The sequence below is a fragment of the Neolamprologus brichardi genome, chromosome 16 (genome assembly GCF_056152115.1).
Source record: "Neolamprologus brichardi isolate AB-2024 chromosome 16, ASM5615211v1, whole genome shotgun sequence".
Classification (NCBI taxonomy): domain Eukaryota; kingdom Metazoa; phylum Chordata; class Actinopteri; order Cichliformes; family Cichlidae; genus Neolamprologus; species Neolamprologus brichardi.
In genome coordinates, this window is record NC_142119.1 from 6,031,598 (window position 1) to 6,049,652 (window position 18,055).

At 41.5% G+C, this 18,055-nt stretch overlaps 3 protein-coding genes across 3 annotated transcripts; all 3 read right to left on the reverse strand.

The window, feature by feature from the left end:
• Nucleotides 1-3,150: 3,150 nt before the first annotated feature.
• On the reverse strand, nucleotides 3,151-4,140 carry LOC148098125 (olfactory receptor 2K2-like). Its single transcript, XM_087853131.1, has one exon. The coding sequence runs from the start codon at nucleotides 4,120-4,122 to the stop codon at nucleotides 3,151-3,153; it is 972 nt and encodes a 323-aa protein (XP_087709257.1). The 5' UTR covers nucleotides 4,123-4,140.
• Nucleotides 4,141-10,885: 6,745 nt separating this feature from the next.
• On the reverse strand, nucleotides 10,886-11,875 carry LOC148098126 (olfactory receptor 2K2-like). The gene has a single exon (XM_087853127.1). The coding sequence runs from the start codon at nucleotides 11,855-11,857 to the stop codon at nucleotides 10,886-10,888; it is 972 nt and encodes a 323-aa protein (XP_087709253.1). The 5' UTR covers nucleotides 11,858-11,875.
• A 4,967-nt stretch (nucleotides 11,876-16,842) lies between these two features.
• Nucleotides 16,843-18,055, reverse strand: LOC102790173 (olfactory receptor 6N2-like). Its single transcript, XM_006793679.2, has one exon. It carries the CDS (start codon nucleotides 17,974-17,976, stop codon nucleotides 17,047-17,049), a length of 930 nt encoding a protein of 309 aa, XP_006793742.1. The 5' UTR covers nucleotides 17,977-18,055; the 3' UTR covers nucleotides 16,843-17,046.

Sequence of the window (18,055 nt, forward strand, 5' to 3'; positions counted from 1 at the left end):
CCCAGGAAGCACAAACTGGACTCCAACCTGCTGCTGATCTTCTACTGCTCGTCCATTGACAGCCTGCTGACATACTGCATCAAAGTAAGGTACGGCAGCTGACCAGATGGGAACAGAGTGAATCTTCACAGTGTAATCAAGGCAGCACAGAAGATTATTGGCTGCCCTCTCCCCTCCTTGGCAGACATTCATTTCACCCGCTGCCTCAACAGAGCAACAAACATCATCAAGGGCAGCTCCCACCCAGGTTTCGACTAGGGCTGGGTATCGTCACTGATTTCTAGAATCGATTCAATTCCGATTTACAAGGTCCCGAATTGATTTGATAAACGATTCGATTTAATCCGATTCGATTCGATTCACTGAGCAACAGGAGCGGAAGCTCTTTAATTGAAACTCTTTGGAGAATTTCCTTAAAGAGGTACAAATAAGTAATATCAGGACCACGGGTAGTCGACCTCAATGATACTCTTAGATGTAAAATCCACACCACGTTTGCCTTACGACATCTCTCTCTTCGGACTTAGCTTCTGTGTCCGCTCCCACAGATTCACACAGACCTTACCACTCGTCCCGCCCCCAGAAATTGCTCAGAAATTTTGACAGTCAGAAATATTATAATTCAGATCAGTACATTTACATATTTTTGTATCTATAAAAAGGAAGCTGACACACGCAAGACTTTATCAAAGGTGTGAGCATCACAGCAGATGCCTTTGTGTCAAAGTAGCTGAAGATAAACACAGAAAAACATGAAAGCGATTTTCCTGGCCTGGGATTTTATAAAAATATTCTGCAGTACATCAAAAACGAAAGAAAACCATTAATCAACACATGAACATTACCTCTGAAGTTACAACGGTTTTATTAGAGACACTTTTGCATTTTGCATAATTTTAAAAATTCTAAATTTGTTCAGTATTGAACGGCAGAAATTAGGTTTTCTTTTGGGAAGTATATAAAACAAACAAAAAAAAAAACACGCTGTAAACAACGGTAGACTTGTGCGTAACAAGCAAGCGAATAATGCAGAAAACAGTACAGAGAGAGAGAGAGCTGTGCATCGTGGTCGAAGCAAAACAGTAAAAGTAAGAGTGAATACATGACGATGTTTATGTGAAGCGTAGTTTGGATTTTCTTTTGCTGCTGGTTCAGTCAATATTGTTTGGAGAGACATCAAACTAACAGCTTTAGAATCAGCGCATAAAGGTCGTGAACACAAAGCACGGACCTGCCGACAGATCACAATTAGCGAGCTGTCGGCTTTCAGCCCCGACCGTGAGAAAGGCGACATCTAACTGATTCTGATCCGCGGGTTGTGCTGTGTGTTTAAGTCTTTGTGCAGAATCCATGTTCCTGGTCTCATTTACTGTCTTAGCTGTTTGGTGGTTGTTCAAATTTTGTGAGATTTCACCAGAGATTCTGTCATTTCGGGCAAAATAAATTTATATTAAAAAATCAATTAAGGATTTTAATGAAATGATTTTACGTTGTCCAAGCCAGAATCGATTTTAATCGATAAATCGATTATAAAAACCCACCCCTAGTTTTGACCTGTTCGACCTGCTTCCCTCAGGGAAGCGCTACTGGTCCATCAGCACAAACACGGACAGACTTATGTAGCCTTGTCTGAAATTTTTCAGTCTAACAGGGTAAAGAAAAAAGTCTACTGTTATAAAAAATGGTTAAAATATAAATAGTTGATAAAAGGTTTAAAAATCATATGCTTTGGTACAAATGTATTTCATTTACAGTTAAGAGTCCAATAAATAAAAGGGTTTCATGATGTAGAGTTAATTTTCTGTGCAGAATCAATATGTCGGGGTGTAACCAAAGTTTATTTACCCATCTAATGTCAGTTACCTCAATGTTGTGTTGTCATTGGTTGTTGTGCTGACGAGCCAGTCAATGTCACTCTGCTCTGTTATGGGGGCGGGACGAGTGGTAAGGTCTGTGTGAATCTGTGGGAGCGGACACAGAAGCTAAGTCCGAAGAGAGAGATGTCGTAAGGCAAACGTGGTGTGGATTTTACATCTAAGAGTATCATTGAGGTCGACTACCCGTGGTCCTGATATTACTTATTTGTACCTCTTTAAGGAAATTCTCCAAAGAGTTTCAATTAAAGAGCTTCCGCTCCTGTTGCTCAGTCCACTTCTCTTTGGAAAGAGTGCCACAGAACTGTGCACCTCACCCCCTTTCTTCTTCTCCCACATGTCTGCACTGGGTAGGAGATGCTCTCAATCTCTTTGTACATGTGTATAGTGACAATAAAAGGCATTCTAGTCAATCAGTGTAGAGGGTCAAGAACAGCAGGGAGAGAACACGCCTATTGGGGAGGCCTTTGCTGGTAGTTTGTGTGGGATGTGGTGCTTCTTGGCCTCACCTGCTGCTGGGAAATGAGCTACCAGATCTTTTTTTTTTTTTTTTTTGAAATTGTACACATTTATTTCTTACTGTTTAACAGATTTCTCATTTCTTTTTACTTAATACAGTAAAAAGAAACATTTTGTCATGTAGAAAAACTGATTTGCACTTTAAATGTTCAGCTTCAACTTTCAGTCTTTCAAACAATGGAAAAGCCATTTAATTGTACAAGTGTTAAGTAAAAACGGACTTTCATGTTTGATTAAGCAGAAATTCTAAAACTGGTCCAGTTGCTAAAACCTCTGACTGGTTCAATAAGTGTTAAAGAAAAAGAGGCTAAAACTAAGAAAACTACTACAACTGCTTCACATCCATGTGGTTTTGGATCAGATTTATAAGACAGCATAATATCAAAATAGATTGACACTCTGATAGTGCTGCCACATCTAAAACAGTTTGTCTTTTAGTCCTTTTCACATGTGCAGTCTCCACGGTGCCTGTTATTTCCTGGAACAGTAATGTGAAGAAAGACTGAAATTTACAGCCTTTCTACATATGAGTGTTTTTTTGGTAATTAGGCAGGTGACCATCAAAAATACATTTAGTGAAAAGACATCTACAAAATGTAAATCATCTGGGAAATTCAGATAAATAATAAAACTTCATATCCGCTCACATTAATAGACATGTTTTCAGACAACTCCAAATAAAACACAAATTTCAGTAAAAATTAAAAAAAAAAATTGGACTCATTTTAAAATGGATGTCAAACAATGGGTGTGACACTTAGCTGTGTGTGAAACTATTTTCTGATCGAATAAAACAAAAATTAGTTATTTTTAAAATAACAACACTATAAAATCTTTTTCGAATTTTGGTCAGTTTGAAACCGTAAATCAGAGGATTCATAATAGGAGGAATGATAAGAAACTCCAATGCTACAAAGTTTTGAAGGGACCGAGGCAACTCTTTCGAATCCAGTCGCATACTTATAATATCAGTAAGTATTGCCACAACAAAAGTAAATAATGAGATGAGATGTGGGACACATGTTTGCATGAACTTTGCCCTGTTTTCTATAGATTTTACACATGTTTGAATGATATACATATAAGACCAAACTATAAAAACACCATGAAGCAAATAAATAATTATTGTAATATTTGCAAATATGCCATTAACTATAGTTTGTGCTGGAAAACAAGCGAGTTGAACAATAATCCAGTTCACACAGAAGAGTCTGGAAAGATACGGGCTGCATAACTTCAGTCTGGATGTTAGAAAGGCATTCGTAGCCGTAATGCAGACGGTTGTTAACCACAAAAAACATGCAAACCTAATGACTCTTTGCTTTGACATGATAGAGTGGTACTTCAGTGGCTGACATATGGCCACATATCTGTCATATGCCATGAGTGCAAGAATCAACAGTTCACCGCAGACAAAAGAATAAATCACCTGAGTCTGAATAAGGCAACCGTAATATGAGATGACATAAACATCAGAGAGGAGATCCCAGAGAAATTTAGGGTAGAAACCTGCTGTTCCATAAAGTGCATTCATGCAAAAGACACAGAGCAGAATATACATTGATTCATGGAGGTTGCTGTCCAAGATGATGATCACAATGAGAGAAACATTGACGAGGCAAATGATGCAGTAACACAACAAACTGAGGAAAAAGAGAACAAACCTGTGACTGATTGTTTCATTGAAACCTGAAAGAAAAAACACTGTTATTACAGAAACATTATTCATTGTGATTGAGAGACCTAAGTGAAGCCTAGTTTCTCACTGTATCTGGTCTCTGTTCTCCTCTCTCCTCTATCAGGTACAGATAAAAGCAACATGTGAGCTGGGATTTCAAACCAGCCAATCATTGATCTGGAATGAAAGCTCACAGCTTTGGAAGATCACAGGGGATTTAATATGTATTATGTACTAAACACATAATAAAACAAACCTGCAGGTTCTTGAAAAAGAAATATTAAAACGTTTTACAACTTTATTTAAAAAATGCTTTCTTCATAATACTGTTAGGATTTTTTTACATTTATGCCGATTAAACATAATTATCCAGGGCTTGTTGTGGTTTTTCGTTTGTAGTCTTTCTTAGTCCAGTCAGATCGTTGTTGCTTCAGTGATAATGATCAGGGTCTCTGACGTTTGATGAAGTCACTAGTAAGACAGTAAGAAGTTCTTGTGAATGTTGCTTCGTCTTTGCCTCTTAGTTACTCTGTGGAAAAAAGAATTGTTTGCACCTGTTACCTGCTACTTACCTGTTACTCTGCCGCCTGCTCACTCTCTACCTTTCCTATTCCACAATGGAAAGATTCCATCCCAGGTACCTCTCCAATTTTCTGCAGAGTGATGTAACCTTATCGTTGCACCACGATCACCCCCTTTTTCTCCAACCCAGAAAAGAGTAAATCAATGTTTTTTTTGCGTAAAACCATGGTCTCAGAGATCAGGTTGTAAATTCTGAGTTGCTGCGGGAACCACAACCTCGGCTGGGCCTTCTTCTGGATAGAGTCTATATGTGGGGACCACTTCAGATCGCGTGGAAAGGTGGGTCCTAGGGATCTGAAGTGATCCACAGTAAGTACTCTAGGTTACTGTAAGTAAATACTCTAGGTTCACTGTCACTTTCACAGTCGGGTCCGGATGGTTCTTACTGCAACAGTGGAACAGCTGGTCCACCTCCTGTCTCTACGTGGACTCGTCTTCATTGTGGATCAGACCAGTGATTACTAGTTTGCAAATCATGCAAACAGATCCATAGAAGATGCCATCAACGTAGCTTTCCACTCTGTGCTGAGCCATCTGGAGCAGCGGCAAAGCTACGTCCGAATGGTCTTTGTGGGTGTTCTCAGAATCTCATCTCTAGTTTGTGGTTCTGTTGGCTTCATCGGGTGATGGCCTTCTGCTCACTTTGGAACGGTTCACAGCTGAGTTTGAAGCAGTGGGAATGAGAATCAGCACCTCCAAATCTGAGTCCATGGTCCTCAGCCGGAAAAGGGTGGAGTGCCCACTTCAGGTCAGGGACGAGTTCCTGCCCCAAGTGTCACGGCCTGGGGGATCGGCAAGACGCTGATCGGCCTTTTCTGTCTTTTTCTCACTATCGTTCTCTCTCTCTCTCCTCCTGTCTGTCGCCGGGGCGGAACACATTGTGGGTTTACGCCCTCGGTCCACGCCCACGGAAAAGAACACACGTGATGCCCATCAAGGTGAATGGCATTTAAGCCAGGAGGTGACTGCTGGTCTTCGCTGGATCGTTGTCTACCACTTGTCAGTGAAAGTCAAGCTACAGCTCAAGATAAGTCAAGTGTCTTTTGTGAATATCGTTCTCATTCCTGTCTCCTTATCTACAGACCCCCTGGATTACCTTTCCCGTGTGAATCTGTGTGTCAAGTGTGAAAAGAAGGACTGCCGTCGTGTATGTGGAGAGTTGGAGAGCGAGTGATTTCCCCCTTGGATTTCCCTTGTGTTCAGCTGATTCAGGAGTCCCGCGTTTGAGTCCCCTGCATTGAACCTTAACATAACGATCCAGCCAGAATATGGACTCAGCGGACTCTGCTGCCCAGCAGCGCGTCCTCACGGCCGAGGAGGTTTTGGAACACCACGAACAAATGCTGCAGCTCATCAATCAGCAGTTGGCCACTCTAACGCAGGCCCTTGCTCAGCGCGTACCCCTGGTAAGCCCAGCAGCCTGTCCTCCCTCTGTCTTCTCACAGTTACCGGCTTCTGAGCCTCCGGCACCCAGGCCTTTGGCTTCGCCTCATCCCACTCCCTCGGAGCCCCCGGCGCGAGCTTTGCCAACACCGGAACCCTTCGCGGGTGAGTTTCACAAGTGTGGCAGTTTTCTGACCCAAATAACAATGCAGTTTAGACAGTTGCGGAGGACATATGAAACTGACGAGGCTAAGATTGCCTTTTTTGTCCAGCTCTTACGCAGACCGGCTTTAAACTGGGCTCAAGCTGTTTTGAGAACTGACGCCAGCATCTCGTACCAGGATTTTCTTGCTAAATTTAAATGTGTGAATGAGAGAGGTACTGGCGCTGATGCAGCAGCTCACCGTTTACTAACTCTTAAGCAGGGAAGACGAAGTATGGCGGAATACTCCATTGAGTTCTGGACGTTGGCCGAAGAGACCGGGTGGGGGCAGACAGCATTGATAAGTACTTTGTTGAACAACATGTGTGATGAGTTAAAGGGCGAACCAGTAATAAGAGAGTTACCTAAAACCTTGTCTGATGTGATAACGTTGTGTGTAAAGGTGGACGGGCATTTACGTGCGCACCGCAGAACTGAGGACTACGTTTCCCAGAGGTCTCTGGGACGCGGCGAAGCAGCATCAAGCGGAAGCGCCACGAGTGGCAGAAGAGATTCGGAGTCGCACAACATGGAGGAGGGTGAGCAACCTATGCAGCTGGGTCGCTCTCGCCTTTCACCCGAGGAACGGCACTGTCGGTGGAGGGCCGGTGAGTGTTTTTATTGCGGCCGTAAGGGTCATGTTGCCAATGTTTGCCCGCCTTTGCCAAAAGGCCGCAATAGAGAGGAGAATACAGGTAGGCAAGGTCTCTAGTTCACAGTCTCCTCCACGGCTCATGCTAGCAGCTAAATTAATGGACAGCTTCAGGTCCACCCTCTTAAGGATCTAATCGATTCAGGGGCGGAAGAGAACTTTATTGACGCTTCGCTGACCCGACGATTAAATCTGAACTCCGAGCCTCTGCCACAGTCACTCCAAGTCACCGTCCTCAGTGGCCAGCGGCTTCCTAACATCACTCATATCACTGAGCCCGTTTTACTGACTCTCTCTGGCAATCATTCCCAGACTATACAGCTGTATGTGTTTCAAGCTCCGCTCATGCCACTAGTTCTGGGTTACCCTTGGTTGCATCAACATAACCCTGTTATCAGTTGGAAAAAGGAGAGCATTGTGGAGTGTGGGGGGGGGCGGGGGGGGGGGGGGGGAGATTGTCACATGTCCTGTCTTAAAGCTGCCACCCCCTCTTCCGAACTACTAACCAATTCTTCTCTCTCCAAGCCGCCGGACCTCTCCTCCGTGCCACCCATCCACCATGATCTCAAACAAGTGTTTTGCAAGGATAGAGCACGCTCGCTTCCTCTGCATTGGCGGCATTGATCTTCTTCCAGGCGCACCTCTCCCTACCAGTCGCCTATACAGTCTGTCTCAGCCCGAACGTGAAAGTATAGAAAAATACATCAATGAATCACTCACCGCAGGTCTCATTCGCCCCTCGTCATCTCCTGTGGCCGCCGGCTTCTTCTTCGTTGCCAAGAAAGACAAGAGCTTACGACCTTGTATTGATTATCGGGGCCTTAACAACATCTCAGTGAAGAATATATCCACTCACTCTTTTAAATTCTGCCTTCGAGCTCCTTCAGGGGGCCACCATCTTCACTAAGCTGGACCTGCGCAACGCCTACCATCTGGTAAGAATAAGGGAGGGGGATGAATGGAAAACAGCCTTCAACACTCACCTTGGTCATTTTGAATATCTTGTCATGCCGTTTGGTCTGACCAATGCCCCAGCTGTTTTTCAGGCCCTGGTAAACGACGTACTGAGGGACTTCATTAACCACTTCGTCTTCGTTTATCTGGATGACATCCTCATTTTCTCCCATTCTGTCTCTGAACACGAACGCCATGTCAGGCAGGTCCTCCAACGCCTCCTGGAAAACCGTCTCTTCGTGAAGGGGGAAAAATGTGAGTTTTATACTTCCACAGTCTCTTTCCTGGGCTATGTCATTGAACAAGGTAACCTGAGAGCGGACCCCGCCAAAGTTCAGGCTGTGTTAAACTGGCCCACTCCATCCCATCGCAAGCAGCTTCAGAGTTTCTTGGGTTTCGCTAACTTTTATCGCTGTTTCATCCGCAACTATAGCCAGCTCGCTCTACCCCTGACTCATCTCACCTCACCCAAGGTCCCCTTCCGTAGGGATGAACCGGCTCACCAGGCTTCTTCTTGCCTGAAGGAGTGCTTTGCCTCTGCACCCATCCTCATCCAACCCGATCTCAGTCAACCCTTCGTCGTGGAGGTGGACGCCTCGGACGCAGGAGTGGGGGCGGTGCTCTCCCAGTGACAAGGTGGTAAGCTTCATCCTTGTGCTTACTTCTGATACTTATGATGTGGGGAACTGAGAGCTATTGGCCATCAAGATGGCCCTAGAAGAGTGGCGTCACTGGTTGGAGGGAGGTGCCCAACCGTTCGTGGTTTGGACAGACCACAAAAACTTGGAATACATCCGGTCCGCGAAACCACTCAACGGGAGGCAAGCTAGGTGGGCTCTGTTTCTCACCAGATTCCAATTCACAATCCCCTACAGACCCGGCTCTCGTAATGTCAAACCCGATTCCCTCTCACGCCAATTTGCCACCTCCGAAGACGCTGCCCAGGACGCCCCCATTCTTCCTTCCACGTGTGTTGTCGGGGCCCTAACCTGGGAGATTGAGTCAGCTATTCGAGAGGCCCAACGAACGGAACCGGAACCTGGTACGGGTCCCCCGGGCCTACTCTTTGTTCCCTGTACTGCCAGATCACGAGTTTTGCATTGGGCTCACACGGCCAAGTTCACCTGCCACCCTGGGGTCCACCGCAGCATTACCTTCCTCCAACGCTTCGCCTGGTGGCCGTCTTCAGCTAAGGATGTCCGCGAATACATTGTTGCCTGTCCTACATGCGCTCAAAACAAGAGCGTCAATCAGCCATCTTCCGGCCTTCTCCAACCCCTACCGACCCCTGGCCGCCCGTGGTCACACATTGCAATGGACTTCATCACGGGCCTCCCTTCTTCATCAGGTATCTCAGTCATCCTTACTATCATTGATCGTTTTTCGAAAGCTGCTCACTTTGTCCCCCTCCCCAAGCTCCCCAATGCTTTAGAAATAGCTCGACTCCTGATTAACCACGTCTTTCGCCTTCACGTAATCTCCACGGACATCATCTCTGATAGGGGGCCGCAGTTCACATCACGGGTCTGGAAAGAATTCTGCAACGCCCTCGGAGCGCAGGTCAGTCTCTCCTCTGGTTTCCACCCTCAGACTAACGGCCAGACAGAACGGGCCAATCAGGAACTCAAGGCGGCCCTCTGGTGCTTGGCATCCACCAATCAGACAACTTGGAGTGAGCAACTCCCATGGGTTGAGTATGCCCACAATAGTGTAACAGGTATTGCAAGTAAATAATATGAGATACGCATTAAATTATTGTCTCGACAACTTTGGACTAGTATCATAAAGTTCTAGGTAAGACTATGGAGCCTTGAAAGGATCAGCAGAGAAGGAGCCACACAATGATAGATAAGATGTGATTAGAATAGAAACTGTATTGAAAGTTGTAAAGTTTACAAACCCTGCCTGTCTAAAGCTGGCTTCTTACAGTGCACAAACGCACATTAAAGAGCTCAAAAATAAAATCAAAACCAAACATCCTCTTTAAGGAAATTCTCCAAAGAGTTTCAATTAAAGAGCTTCCGCTCCTGTTGCTCAGTCCACTTCCCTTTGGAAAGAGTGCCACAGGACTGTGCACCTCACCCCCTTTCTTCTTCTCCCACATGTCTGCACTGGGTAGGAGATGCTCTCAATCTCTTTGTACATGTGTATAGTGACAATAAAAGGCATTCTACTCAATCAGTTTAGAGGGTCAAGAACAGCAGGGAGAGAACACGCCTATTGGGGAGGCCTTTGCTGGTAGTTTGTGTGGGATGTGGTGCTTCTTGGACTCACCTGCTACTGGGAAATGAGCTACCAGATCTTTTTTTTTTTTTTTTTGAAATTGTACACATTTATTTCTTACTGTTTAACAGATTTCTCATTTCTTTTTACTTAATACAGTAAAAAGAAACATTTTGTCATGTAGAAAAACTGATTTGCACTTTAAATATTCAGCTTCAACTTTCAATCCTTCAAACAATGGAAAAGCCATTTAATTGTACAAGTGTTAAGTAAAAACGGACTTTCATGTTTGATTAAGCAGAAATTCTAAAACTGGTCCAGTTGCTAAAACCTCTGACTGGTTCAATAAGTGTTAAAGAAAAAGAGGCTAAAACTGAGAAAACTACTACAACTGCTTCACATCCATGTTGTTGTGGATCAGATTTATAAGACAGCATGATATCAAAATAGATTGACACTCTGATAGTGCTGCCACATCTAAAACAGTTTGTCTTCTAGTCCTTTTCACATGTGCAGTCTCCACGGTGCCTGTTATTTCCTTGAACAGTAATGTGAAGAAAGACTGAAATTTACAGCCTTTCTACATATGAGTGGGTTTTTTTGGTAATTAGGCAGGTGACCATCAAAAATACATTTAGTGCAAAGACATCTACAAAATGTAAATCATCTGGAAAATGCAGATAAATAATAAAACTTCATATCCGCTCACATTAATAGACATGTTTTCAGACAACTCCAAATAAAACACAAATTTCAGTAAAAATTAAAAAAAAAATTGGACTCATTTTAAAATGGATGTCAAACAATGGGTGTGACACTTAGCTGTGTGTGAAACTATTTTCTGACCGAATAAAACAAAAATTAGTTATTTTTAAAATAACAACACCATGCAATTTTTTTCGAATTTTGGTCAGTTTGAAACCGTAAATCAGAGGATTCATAATAGGAGGAATGATAAGAAACTCTATTGCTACAAAGTTTTGAAGGGTCTTAGGCAACTCTTTCGAACCCAGTCGCATACTTATAACATCAGTAAGTATTGCCACAACAAAAGTAAATAATGAGACAAGATGTGGGACACATGTTTGCATGAACTTTGCCCTGTTTTCTATAGACCTGACACATGTTTGAATGATATACATATAGGACCAAACTATAAAAACACCGTGTAACAAATAAATAATTATTGTAATATTTGCAGATATAGCATTAATTGCAGTTTGTGCTGGAAAACAAGCGAGTTGAACAATAATCCAGTTCACACAGAAGAGTCTGGAAATATACGGGCTGCATAACTTCAATCTAAATGTTAGAAAAGTATTCACAGCCATAATGCAGAAGGTTGTTAACCACAAAAAACATGCAAACCTAATGACTCTTTGCTTTGACATGATAGAGTGGTACTTCAGTGGCTGACATATGGCCACATATCTGTCATATGCCATGAGTGCAAGAATTGACAGTTCACCACAGACAAAAGAATAAACTACCTGATTCTGAATAAGGCAACCGTAATATGAGATGAGATGAACATCAGAGAGGAGATCCCAGAGAAATTTAGGGTAGAAACCTGCTGTTCCATAAAGTGCATTCATGCAAAAGACACAGAGTAGAATATACATTGATTCATGGAGGTTGCTGTCCAAGATGATGATCACAATGAGAGAAACATTGACAAGGCAAATGATGCAGTAACACAACAAACTGAGGAAAAAGAGAACAAACCTGTGACTGATTGTTTCATTGAAACCTGAAAGAACAAACATTGTTATTACAGAAACATTATTCATTGTGATTGAGAGACCTAAGTGAAGCCTAGTCTCTCACTGTATCTGGTCTCTGTTCTCCTCTCTCCTCTATCAGGTACAGATAACAGCAACATGTGAGCTGGGATTTCAAACCAGCCAATCATTGATCTGGAATGAAAGCTCACAGCTTTGGAAAATCAAAGGGGATTTAATATGTATCATGTACTAAACACATAATAAAACAAACCTGCAGGTTCTTGAAAAAGAAATATTAAAACATTTTACAACTTTATTTAAAAATGCTTTCTTCATAATACTGTTAGGAATTTCTTACATTTATGCCAATTAAACATAATTGTCCCGGGCTTGTTGTGGTTTTCTTCTGTTTTTTGTTTGTAGTCTTTCGTAGTCCAGTCAGATCGTTGTTGCTTCAGTGATATTGACGTTTGCTAAACACACTAGAAAAACAGTAAGATGTTCTTGTGAATGTTGCTTTGTCTTTGCCTCTTAGTAACTCTGTGGAAAAAAGACTTGTTTGCACCTGTTACCTGTTATTTACCTGTTTCTCTGCCGTCTGCTCACTCTCTACCTTTCCTATTCTATAAGGCCTGCACTCACTCGTTTGTCCATTCTGGAAAAGTGATCAAGCTCCTCAAAGCAGAACTCCACTCATGAAGCCTCAAGAACCCAGCTATTTCTCCAATTTTCTTCAGTGTGATGTAACCTTACCCTTGCACAAAACACATGTTGACTGGTCTGTCAGTCACCCATGAAACCTCCAATAGTTCCATAAGAATCGAGACGTGGTCCAATGTTTCGTAGACTTTTGTAGATTCTACAAATTCTTCTTTCCAGCAGTGTGATACTGTTTGGTCCCCCTTTTTAAAAACTGGAACTACTACCTCAGAACAACTAAGGAAGACTTCTTCTCCTCAAAAGAGAAGAGAAGCGAGACAAAGGAAGCAAAGCGAGCCAAGTCGGAAAGAACCAGAAGGATCAGCCTTGCAGTGATGCAATGATTGATTGGAAGTTTTTTCACATTTCCTAAATCTTTGTTGATAAGCTTCCAGGACAAGCTCCTATGTTTGTAACACAGTTTTCTTTACAATTTCATAATTAAACTGGTATACACCTCCTGGGCTTTACCGACCAGTTTACGGTGTAATAAAAGCAGCCAAAACCCCTTGGGACAACTTGCAGTTGTTGAAATATGAACCAACTTTGTCTTGGAGGGACTAGTTGAATGTGCTTTGTGATGTCAAAACATATAGAAATAGTGGTGGATGTGCTGGGATGACCACACACAGGCATGGAAACAACACGTGAGCTGTCCAAGGCCCTGACACGAGATGCATAGCTTGCACCTCAAGTTGTTTAGTGCGGGCCTCCATCTGTTTTACACAGAGGGTTAAGTAGAGATCCTCAGTGGACAAAGCTGTTTGAGGGTCCCCAGCTGCATCATTCAATAGAAGGCACTTAGATAGAAAGACCATAGAAAAGAGTGCCTCTGCGAATATGTGTAAATGGATGAATGTGGCAAGTTGTGTAAAGCGCTTTGAGTGCTCAGACTAGAAAAGCGCTATGTAAGAACCAGTCCATTTACCAGGCCTGCACGCTAGCAGGGAGCATGTCAGTAGCCTCCGGCACTTTGGCATCCGATCCCAGTTTAGTCCTGTCTGGGGGTCAGGTCACAGCAGGAATGAGGCACCTGCTCCAAGCCGGACCCAAGCAGCCACAGGAGACAATCTTCTGTCACTACATGGTGTTTATTTATAGAAAGGAAAAAAAGCCAACAACCACACAGGACAGTCAGCACTTCAGGGTGAGCTAAGGCCAAAATAATAAACAAATAGACAAAATAATAAACACGGGGAAGCAAGTAAACCTCTGTCACAGGCAGTTCTCCAGGTACCGCAAAAACAAGTATATATATGACAACGGCTATAACACTATGCATTTATGGTATACTCTTCAATAAATACTTTTCATTACAATTTACGATTACCCCCCTTTGTTCTTCAGACACTTTAAATGATCTTGCATATATATAAAACTGGTCAGAAAATCCAGTAAAATCACCGAAAACTTGTACAGGTAAATCTGAACAAGCAGAACAAAGATGATATCAGGTTTTTCCTCTTTTATTTCACTTATGAACATAAAATGTCAGTGAAGTTTCCACACAGAGTGCATTTTGTTTAGTGATTTTGGTTTAGTGATTTTTTATAAGCAAAGTATTAAAAATGTAAAAAAAAAAGATATAAGTAACTTCTAAAACTCAAAGGGGCTTTACTAGCATAAGGGAGGAGTCACCGAAATATAAAAAACGTGACAGTACAGATTCTTTTCTTAATTTTGGTCAATTTGAAGCCATATTAAGAGGATTCATAATAGGAGGTGTGTTGCCCTTAAGGGATTTCTCTGAATAAATAGGTTCATAAGTTTGAAATAAATAATTCAAAAAAGATTTGCCATTAAAAAATTAATATGTGTTGTTAAAATGAATAATTTATGCTTTACATACGTTTTAGTTAAAAGGAAAATATCGCTAAAATGTATTTCCTGTTTTGGCGGTGCACTTCCGGTTCCGGTCAAGCACTTCCGGTTTTGGTCAAGCACTCTGCAGCCCTAAAGGCCGCATTTTAAGGCCGATTACGTCACAGCGACGCAACGAAGGCTGTCCCAATTCGAAGGCTGCTCGAAATGCGGCCCTCAAATGCGTCCTTCATTTCCCTGAATTTTAAGGATGTGGCGGTGTAAACTTCGTGGCCCAACATATCCCAGAATGCATAGCGCGGCGGTGGGTATGGATAATTTTGCCGAAAAAAAACGGCGGATGAGGGGCACCGAAGAGTAAACTTTAAGTATGTACTGAATATTATGTCACTTATTTATGTGCAAATGTTTAATAACGAAGAACATTAAAACATTCCTGTTGGCCACATGTCGGCAAAGTTATGTGACATTAGTGATGTTTGTACTAACTTGGTTTTACAGCCTTGACTTTAAAATATACGCCGTTCAATAGCTGACCTTAATCTTACAAAGAATGATCAAAGCTCATGTAGAAACAAACAAACAAATGAACAAAAGATTTTCTCCTTCATTTCTGTCAAACAAAGCTGTATGAAACGTTTCCAGCTGTTAGTATCATGGTTGCTAGGCAACCTGGGAGGCTAGACCATCCCATTTCACAAGCCTTGCACTTCTGGCCTTAGCGGTCTTTGAGTACGCGGCCCTTTTGGACCGTTAAGGCTGCGTACTTTAAGGCTGCAGACCCTGAATTGGGATACAGCCACAGGCTTGTCACGACCCGATCCGTACCGGAAACCTGATCGGTACCCCGCATGCGCGAATACCATAACTTTCAACCTAATCTTACCTGATGTGCATCTTCCAAAGAACTACAAGTCGGGTCGGCTCAGCCTGCAAGTCTTACACCCTTGTTTACAGTGTGGCTATTCATTTTCAATTGGAGGCAGAAATTAGTTGTAGCTAGTTGTGATATATATATGTGTGTGTGTGTGTGTGTGTGTGTGTGTATACTATACAAAACTATAACACAAGGTTAAAATGTAAATGGCATAAGTGCAGACATAATATAGAAGGGCTTTTTAGAAGTGCATTAGTGTATTGCAAATTGATTGGAAAAAATGTAAATAATAGTAATCTTTTTACGCAAATGCATTGTCTATGATGCACAGATGGTTGTGGTAGATGGGAGCTGGGCTGCAGAAGGATGTTTTAGAAGGTGGCTGTTGTGCTTGCATCCTACTGTGAAAATATTTGTATTTGGAGGTGTGAAAATTTCGGGTTCTAGGAACGTTTTCTGTATCTGTTAAATGTGAAATTAACAAAAATGAATAGTATATCATATTTTTAATGGTCCCTTTTTCAAAGTGTTTTCTTGTCCATAAACATGTCAAAAATACCATAAATCTTAATATTTAATTTTTAATTTTATATTAAAATTTATTTGACATAACAAGTATTTTTTTAACTCAAAGTTCCTTTTTCTGAAACATGCTACCCTATAGCACAAACCATCTGTCTGTCATTCGAGTGCGCATAACTAACTGTATTTACTTGAAGAAGCTAATTAAAGGATAAATTCTTCAAGTCTCTGTCTGGAGAATCCAGTCAGGATAAGAACCCATCGCTCTGTAAACAGCATCAATCCTGATTTGTAACAACAGTGAAACACAGCTGTAACACAGGCTCAGCAGGTGGGATGGTGTGATGGTGGACCTCACATGTGCTCCCACACATCTGCCCCCAGCTCAGCATCTCTGTGTGGTTCCCAACCTTTTCCATTCACCACAGGCAGATATGTTGTCTCATTTCCCCCTGCAGCCTCATCCAAGGATTTTAATTATGGAGATTATTACTGGTGATATGGTTTGTTGTATTGTGTTCAACAAATATTTTCATACTTTTTCACACTTTTCTGGTTGCCTGCGACACCTTGTTACAAGTGCTAGAACCTGTTTACCGAATCAGGTGCGTGCGTAGAAGGAGGAAGTGCATTTACCTTTAGTCATGGTCCCGGAGGAAACACTTTAACTTATTTTTTAAGAAATTCAAAATAATAGTTTCTTACCAATTAAAAAAAAAACATTTTTTCTCTCTCTGTGAAATGTTCTTAAACTGTCAATATTTAATTTTTAATTTACAGTGCATATTGGAGTCGGCCTGCACAAAATTGTTTTAGATGATTTTAGATCTTTGGTCTGAGATTTAACTTTGACTCTACCAAAAGTGAACATGTGTGTGATTAATGTGGAGCTGTATGAATGTGACAGAGCTGTTAAAGTGCGTAAAATTAAGAAATTAACAAAATGCTAATTTTATCATTTGCTGGAGAATATCACATTTATTAATTGTTCCCTTTTAAAAGTAATATGTTGTCCATAAACAAGAAAACACATATATTGAATTTACACATTTTTATTAATAATATGTATGAAGCATATCACAAATGTTTGTTGTTGTGTTTTTTTTTAACTCAACTCTTTATTTCAGTTTGTCTTTCTGAAACAGTCACAGCACAGGAACATGCGTTAACATTAATGCTGAAACATGAATCTATCCGCATTTACTCACATATTAAAAGAAAGTCATTCTTAGCAGAACCATAATCCCTATTTAATTCTTTTAAGTTGATAATAAAATAACCTTTTTATTAGAAACGGCACAGATTATTTTACACTATTTTCCTTCTCATATGACATTTATCTAATTAGGCATGGTAAGTTTCTTAGGATACACTTTCTAATTTCTGGTAACTTTAAACCATACATGAGAGGATTTAAAATGGGGGGAATCACAACAAACTCCAGTGAAAGAATGATGCCCAGAAATGGATTCAGCTCTTCGAGGTCAATTCTGCTGAGAGAAACATCACAAAACACAGTAATGGAATAATTGACAAAAGTAACAATGTGTGGTAGGCAGCTCTGTATCACTTTGCTCTTGAACAGTGACGAGCGCTTCCTACAAACCAGGAAAATTCGCATATATGTATACAAGACAAAAGCAAGTGGCAGAAACACTGTGGTTACGCTCACAAACATGCCAATAATATTATTGATCACTGTAGGGACACACGACAATTTCACAACAGGCCAGTTGGCACAAAATACCTTAGGTATCTTATTGTCACACAGTGGAAGTCTGGAAGCCAAATAAACACAGGCTGCAACTGAAAAGGCTGGATAGATCCATGCAAAAGCGAGCAACTTGGAGATCACCCTTGAAGTTAGTTTGCTGTGGTAATGCAAAGGCTGGCATATAGCAACAAAGCGATCATATGCCATTATGCCTAAAATAGTAAGCTCATAGGATGCATAGGTGTAAATGATATAGATCTGAGTGAAACAAGCCGAACGTGCAATCAAGTTTGAGTCAGACAGAAGATCTCTTAGAAATCTGAAGAAAAATCCACCAGAGCCATACAGAGAGTTAATTGAGAGGCACATAATAAAAATATACATAGGCTCGTGTAAGGTTTTCTCTCTTGATATTACCACTATTATGACAAGATTCGCTGAGATAATAAAAGTATACAAGAGTAAAAACAAAACAAATGCCGGATAGCGGAACTTTCCTATGTTCACAAACATTGTCAGATTAAAATATAGTGGATGGGAATTGTTTTCCATTATCCCATAGGCAATGGGCAGTACCACAGATGAGCAACACAGAACAACACAATTTAACAGAAATATTTTCAAACCAACC

Excerpts from the sequence above, each read along its gene's own strand:
- LOC148098125 (XM_087853131.1), bottom strand. The coding sequence starts at position 4,122 with ATGAATAATGTTTCTGTAATAACAGTGTTTTTTCTTTCAGGTTTCAAT.
- LOC148098126 (XM_087853127.1), bottom strand. The coding sequence starts at position 11,857 with ATGAATAATGTTTCTGTAATAACAATGTTTGTTCTTTCAGGTTTCAAT.
- LOC102790173 (XM_006793679.2), bottom strand. The coding sequence starts at position 17,976 with ATGGAAAACAATTCCCATCCACTATATTTTAATCTGACAATGTTTGTG.